This window comes from Nannospalax galili, unplaced genomic scaffold, assembly GCF_000622305.1.
Source record: "Nannospalax galili isolate Female #2095 unplaced genomic scaffold, S.galili_v1.0 scaffold18, whole genome shotgun sequence".
Taxonomy (NCBI): Eukaryota; Metazoa; Chordata; class Mammalia; order Rodentia; family Spalacidae; genus Nannospalax; species Nannospalax galili.
Genome location: NW_008346548.1, coordinates 9,257,391 through 9,263,768, shown reverse-complemented (window position 1 = coordinate 9,263,768; position 6,378 = coordinate 9,257,391). Strand labels below are relative to the sequence as shown.

The 6,378-nt window shown below is 41.8% G+C and overlaps 1 protein-coding gene across 2 annotated transcripts in view; it reads right to left on the bottom strand.

The window, feature by feature from the left end:
• Positions 1-2,806: 2,806 nt before the first annotated feature.
• Cd86 (CD86 molecule) overlaps positions 2,807-6,378 on the bottom strand; it is an 85,106-nt gene continuing 81,534 nt past the window's right edge. For both annotated transcript variants that reach the window (XM_008842931.3, XM_029568248.1), the window contains exons 6-7: positions 5,925-5,970; positions 2,807-4,655 (exon numbers count right to left, since the gene is read on the bottom strand). In XM_008842931.3, the coding sequence (XP_008841153.2) occupies positions 5,949-5,970 (22 nt within the window). In that variant the 3' untranslated portion in view covers positions 2,807-4,655; positions 5,925-5,948. The remainder of the gene's footprint in view (positions 4,656-5,924; positions 5,971-6,378) is intronic.

The following is a 6,378-nucleotide window of genomic DNA, read 5'->3' as shown; positions in this document are numbered from 1 at the left end:
GCTAGGCATTATTTATCTCTCTCATTGTCTCACCCCTCCATCATGGCTTTCCCACTTAAGGTGCCCCCATTTCCCCCCTTTTTCCCTTAATCCCTTCTCCTATGGTCCTACCTCTCTTGAGCTCCTTCTTTCCCTTTATCCCCTAGGTTCCTTATATACCCTTCCCTCCTCCCCAGACCAAAATTCTATACCAAGCCAAATTGTTAATTAAGTGGGAAAGTAGGACAAACACATTTTCAGATACACAAAATATCATTACATTTACTTTTGACAAATGTACCACCAAGGCAGAAAGTAAATCAAGAAAGACAAATACATGGAGCTCAGGAAACAGAAGTTCTAGCTCAAGGTGACTGCTGTTCACCAGATGAGAGTATGATTTGTTCAGATTAGAGTAGGCTTGAGGATGTGTCTAAGGACAGTGTGCATTTCATGTCTCTTTCTGGAGTGAACAGACAGACACTGAGAAAAGCCATGGAGCCTCGCTTTAAGACCCCTACCTGTTTCACTTTCTTTCTGTTCCTGTGGTAAAATACTCAGACCAAAAAGAAAAAAAATAGAAATTTAGGGGAGAAAAGGGTTTACTTCATCTTACAGTTCCAGGTAATAGTCTATCACCCTGGGGACGTCAAAGCAGGGACTTTGAACAGCTGGTCACATCATCTCCATAGTCAACAGCAGAGAGAAAAGACTGCACACAGTTGCTTGCGTCAGCTCAATTTCTCAACTCTTACGTAGTTAACGACCCCCTGCCTAGTGAATGGTGCCAACCCAGTGGTCTGGGTCTTCCCACATCAACTCATTTAAGAAAATCTTCCATAGATATACCAACAGGCCAACCCAATGTCAAAATCTTTCATTTAGACTCTCTCCCAGGTTGTGTCAAGTTGACAATTAAAGCTAACCATCACACTAAGTATATGGGCAAAACTGAAAGCTGATACAGTGAAGATGTATGTTTTTGTTGTTGTTGTGACTTCATTTTATAAATGAGTAAGATAGGTAACTTATCCAAGGTTAGATCTGAGTGCAGATTGTTTGAATCACAAATAATGTTAACATGGCAATTTATTTTTTGTTGTTGTGGTTGTTGTCTTTTGATTTTGTCTATTTATTTATTTTTAACCTATTGAGTTCAATTAGTGCTGTTCATAAGCATATGGGTATGTGGTTATCCACTAAGGCATTCCCCCTCTTGAAAGAAGTGACTCTCCAATATAGTAACCATCAACTTGCTAATAGCTCCTAAGCTAGAGGTGGGGCCTCAGTAGCTCTCTCACATCCATGTTGAAATTTTTAACTGACTTGATCTTGTGCAGGTCTTGTGCAGATAACCACAGCTGTTGTGAGTTCATGTGTGAGAGTGGTCTTTCTCTTAATCATCCTCACAAGAACTTTCTGACTTCCTTCTAGTATAGAATAAAATCAAATCTGCTTGAATAAGGAGAGCACACAGACACATACACACCCACACCCACAGCCATGAGCACGTATACACACACACGTGCACACACACACACACACACGTATAGTGATATAGTGTGTCTATGGAAAAGTTTAGATCAGAGTGGTGTGGCTAGAGAAAAGGGAATGAGAGGTTATTTCATTCCTTTGGGTGTTTTGGACAGAGAGCAGTGAGGAAGACAGGAGACTGATCAGTGTGATGGTGATATTTATGTTAGAATATGAGCAGACAAGGGCCTGAATAAGAAAAGAAAGGGTGGGGCCTGAGCTGAAGGAATGCTTGCTTGGCCTGGTGATCAGAGGAAGTATGGAAGTGGGTGCTGAAGGAAAGGTCGGAGAGCGGGTATCAGAGATGACTCAGCTTTCAAACTTGTGGTAACAAATGTGAGGATACTGTGTGGGTGCAACTGGTTTCAGAATGCCAGAGGGAGGAAGGGTGGTTGCGAAAGAATAGCAACAAATGGCAGGGTGGAGGGGGAGGAGTGGAAGGACAGCAAATAGGCTCTACTTTCCCTCTGACCAAAATTTCACTTCCACTGCTCTCATCATGTACCTCAGTCACAGCTTCTGTCTCTGGAGTCACCACCTCTGGGGGCTGAGGTAATGCAGCCCAAGACGTGGCATAGACAGTCTGGACCAACAAAATGCTGTCTCTTCTACAGCCAGAAAGGATAGGAAAGTGTGGAGTCTGCGTGTTTAGGGGGAGGGGCTTCACAAAACCTTCCCCAGCTCTACAGCTTTCGAAGTTAACAGTGTTCAGTAAAGTACTTAGACAGCTCTGTGCTTAGATTTTCTCTCGAGCAAAATGGGCATAATATCCCATTTGCTGCCTTTCAGGTCACTGTGAGGATTCAGTGGGACAATGAGTTCGAAGATTTAGAAGAGTCCAGCACATAACAGGTGTGGTAGCTAGTATATTATTGTACTCAATAACCTCCTTCAATACTTTTGTGTTTTCTTTCCCTCAGACTTGGTACACAGCAGGTCTAAAAAATTTTAAATGCAAAAGAGGGAGTGTTTTCACCAAGGGATGCTTCATTCAGTCTCCACACTAAAATGTTTTAGGCGCTGTCTTCATTGTGTGGGGTCCATTGGTGAAGAAGCTAAACAGCTAAATTCACAGAGACCAGACAGCTTTTCTATTCTAGAATATTCTGGGCTCTTCTCACATTATTTTAAAATAACACACATAATATTTTTATATTACTATTTTATAATCAAGATAGTTTCAAAGAAGTACTTTTACAGTAAACTTTTTAAAAATGTATATAAAAGCACACAATTTAAAATTAGCCTAATATGAAAGGTTATAAACTTTTATATTATATTGAGGTTCCCTAGTTGTGCTCAGAAAGTTACTTTTACTCAATTTTTAAAATTGTTTCATTACCGAGATATACATATAGGCAAGCATAAGCCTGGTTTCTTATACAAAGGGTAGAGAAGAGAGGAAAAGAGAATTTGGGGTGAGTTGGAGACTTCCAGCCATGGAGGTGTCAAGGGTTAGTGGGAAGATCAGACTATAAGGCTGTTGATGTGGAAGCAGAACATGTAGACTAAAATAGATATAATTAAACTTTATTGAAATCTACTCCATACAGAACTTGTCCTAAGAGTCTAACACAGGCAGGGATGTAAAAACAATCATATTATAGGATGAGCCTTACTAGCACAGCAGTCCACAGCCCTCCAGGGCCTTTATGTAAAAAAAAAAAAAATTGCAGCTTGGGCCTCCCAAAGTTCTCTTTAGGTCTGGACTGAGATTGCTCCATCCCTCGTTGACACCTCCAGATGTCCTACCTCTTTTCTGTGAGGCTGTTTCTCTCTTAGACCCAGCTTTCCCGTCATTGCCTTGAATGTTAACTGTGGTTAGCCCTGCTCTGGGCCAATCCATATTCACCGGGACATCTGCAGCCTGTTAGCCTCAGAGCACTGCACATCTTGCTCTTCCCAATTTCATTCAAACTGAGCTGAAACAATCCTAGACCTCCTTCCCCAAATTTCATCAAGATGATAGCTTTCCTTCCCAGTTCTGCTTCCTGCCAGATGGAGCTTCATGATAGTTTGGGTGTCATCAAAACCCCTACTAACTCCCAAGGCAGCTGTTGCCTACATCCATTTGGACACACTCTCCACTGTGGCTTCTTGACCTGTCAAAGGACCAGGTAAATCAATCTTTCCATGCACATCTGTTGGTTGAACTGTTGATTTTGATGTTTTAAGTGTCTTGCTCTCTTGTCCTTTCACAGCTGCCCCAGACCATTACTGGAGTTCCCTTTCCTCACCAAGGGAAGTAGTACTCAGGAAATAGAGCACGTTTTGCTTTCTTCAGTGCTCCCTGTCAAGGCTTGTTCATCTCTGGTTGGGCAGGTGGACGCTCCCAATATCAGCAACAACCCAGAGAGGACTGATTCCTGAATCCAGGGCTGGTTCCACCTCTGTGTCTTCTGATCACCAATAATTGAGAATTCTGTGCTCACTGTCACCTGTATACTACCTACGTCATTGTATTCTTTACTGATCTGGACAGAGGGACAATTGTTCCTTATAAACAGTAGACTAGGTCTTTCTTTACAGCATAATAATTGTACTATTATAGTATACATTTTCTTATATTTTAAGATATTTATATGAACATGATAACACCATCAAATACACCACTCCTACCCTGAATGAAGAGGTAGTTGTTCCAAGTATACAGGATGAAATGAGGTAACATCTTAGAATTCAAGACAGTATTCTCACAATAAGGAGTTCCGTATAAAAACACATTATGAGAAATTAAGAGATGAATCCAATCTGAAGCAGGAGAGGTTGATCCTAAATGTTATTCCTCAGCAAGGAACCATTTCAGTGGGCTTGGCCCATGAGGGTGCTCTGAGTTCAAAGAAGGAAGACAGAGAATTAGTCTGCTCCTGGCATAGGGAACAGGGCTGGTGTGATGGGGGACTATTCCACCTAGAGGGAGTCTTGGAGCCCCCACCCATTCCTAATGGTTATATTCTCTTATCTTCTGATAGAAGTCAAAGAGGTTGCCCAAAAACTTGGAAAGAAAAAGGGATAAAAAATGGACACTATTTTTGTTCTTTAATTAATTATGTGTGGTACTCGGGTCGCCTGAGGATGTTTTTGAACTGTGAACAACACACTGCACTTCTTCATTCATTCTTTCAGGCACATAGATTTTCACTCTGGAAAAAACAAAACAAAATAGAAAAAGAGACCAGGTGAGATTTCACAGTGGGACCACTTTCTTTCTGTTAGATCTCAATCATAAGGCAGATGTAGGAGACGGTTGTACTATGAAAGAATAGAAACAAATTATTGGAGAGAAAGAGGAGAAGATGGAAGAATACTGGCTTGCACTGTTATCCAAGCTTCCTTTAACAACTACTCTTGCTTCTGCCTGGCCTTGGTCCTCACCCTGCCTTGTGCTGACTCCTGATGCCTTCCCTCTGCAGGTAGTTCCAGAACATTTCTGAACCTAGTCTTGCAGAGCCAACAGCACCTCAGCATCTTGTCTCTCTATCCAGAATGCCTGAAATTAGTCTAGCTGCTATTACTTGACAAGTCCTGGGCTTTCTTATGGCTTCTGCATCCCAGGGCCATGACCCTCTCTGCAGCCAGGCTTTCAACAGGGTGATTCCAATCCCATGACCAGGCTGCTAGAGCCTGGGTATTCTTGTGCTCCCAGTTCTTCAGTGGTGATAGAAGAACAATCTAACTGTCATGTTGTGGCAGGACTGGTCACAAGGAACTTTCAGGTATGTCTGACATTGTACTGGGTCCTGGGATTGACAGCACAATGATGCTTTTAACTGCTGTGGTCTGCACTCTGTAGAGTTTAGTCAATAAGTTCATGAGATAATTTCACAGATATATAAGCATTATCTGCACTCATGAAGAAAAAAATCCAAGGATCTATATGATGTTGTAACAGGTGGCTATGATTAAGTTTGAGGAAGGGTTTTTAAGAACGTGCTGCTTGAGGCAGAAGCTGAAGAATGTGGGGAAGAAATGTCAGAGGAACCTTCCAAGTAGTGGGCACAGCAGGTGCAAAGGCACTGATCCTGAAACACATTATTACTCCTCAATCCTTCATTCACTTATTCCATATGTGCAAGATGCCCATTATTTCACTGCTAGGTGCTGAGGTTACTGTGATGAATGACATGTGGGCTCTGCCTGCCACATCACAGCCCTGTGTATTTTTGCTTGACTAAGACTTGACTTGCTGAACCCTCTGGGCACTGTGTGTTAGCTACTGCCATCTGCTTACAGCCAGGCTGCTTCCTCCCATGCCCTCGATTGTCTTGCTTTCTTTGCCCTCCCCATTAGTTTCTTGCTTGTCTGTCTGTCTGTCTGTCTGTTCTCAGCCTGCCCCAGGCTCAAGCCTGTGCATGTTACAGACACTCTGGGGATCAAACCACTTTCAATAATGTTGCAGAATCAGGACTCACTTTTCCTCAGTCTGTTTACTTTCTTCACTCTCCGTTTTGGTGGTTTCTGAAAGAGATCAAAAACAACTTCAGAAACTGTATTCCTTATAGAAATGACGAGAGGATGCAAAGAGGCTTCAGAGTCCTAGGACTCAGAAAGAAATATGACTTTGTACTTGAAAGAGGTGGCTATTTCATCGATGCAATTTCAGGGGGGCTGGGAAGGAGTTCTTTGCATTCCAAAAGTAAAAGTCTTCTTTTGATGACTGTGTTCTAATATTGAACATAGGCTTCCCTCCCCCCAACACCACACAGCTGTATCCTTGTTGAAATAAAAATAACACTGGGAGGGGAACCACATTTAGTTTTAGCAGTTACTTAGTCAAAAAAGTTTCCATTGGGTTTTTTGTTTTGCTTTTTCTGTTTTTTTTTTTTTTTTTTTTTTTTTTTTTTTTTTTTTTTTTTAAGAGGGGGT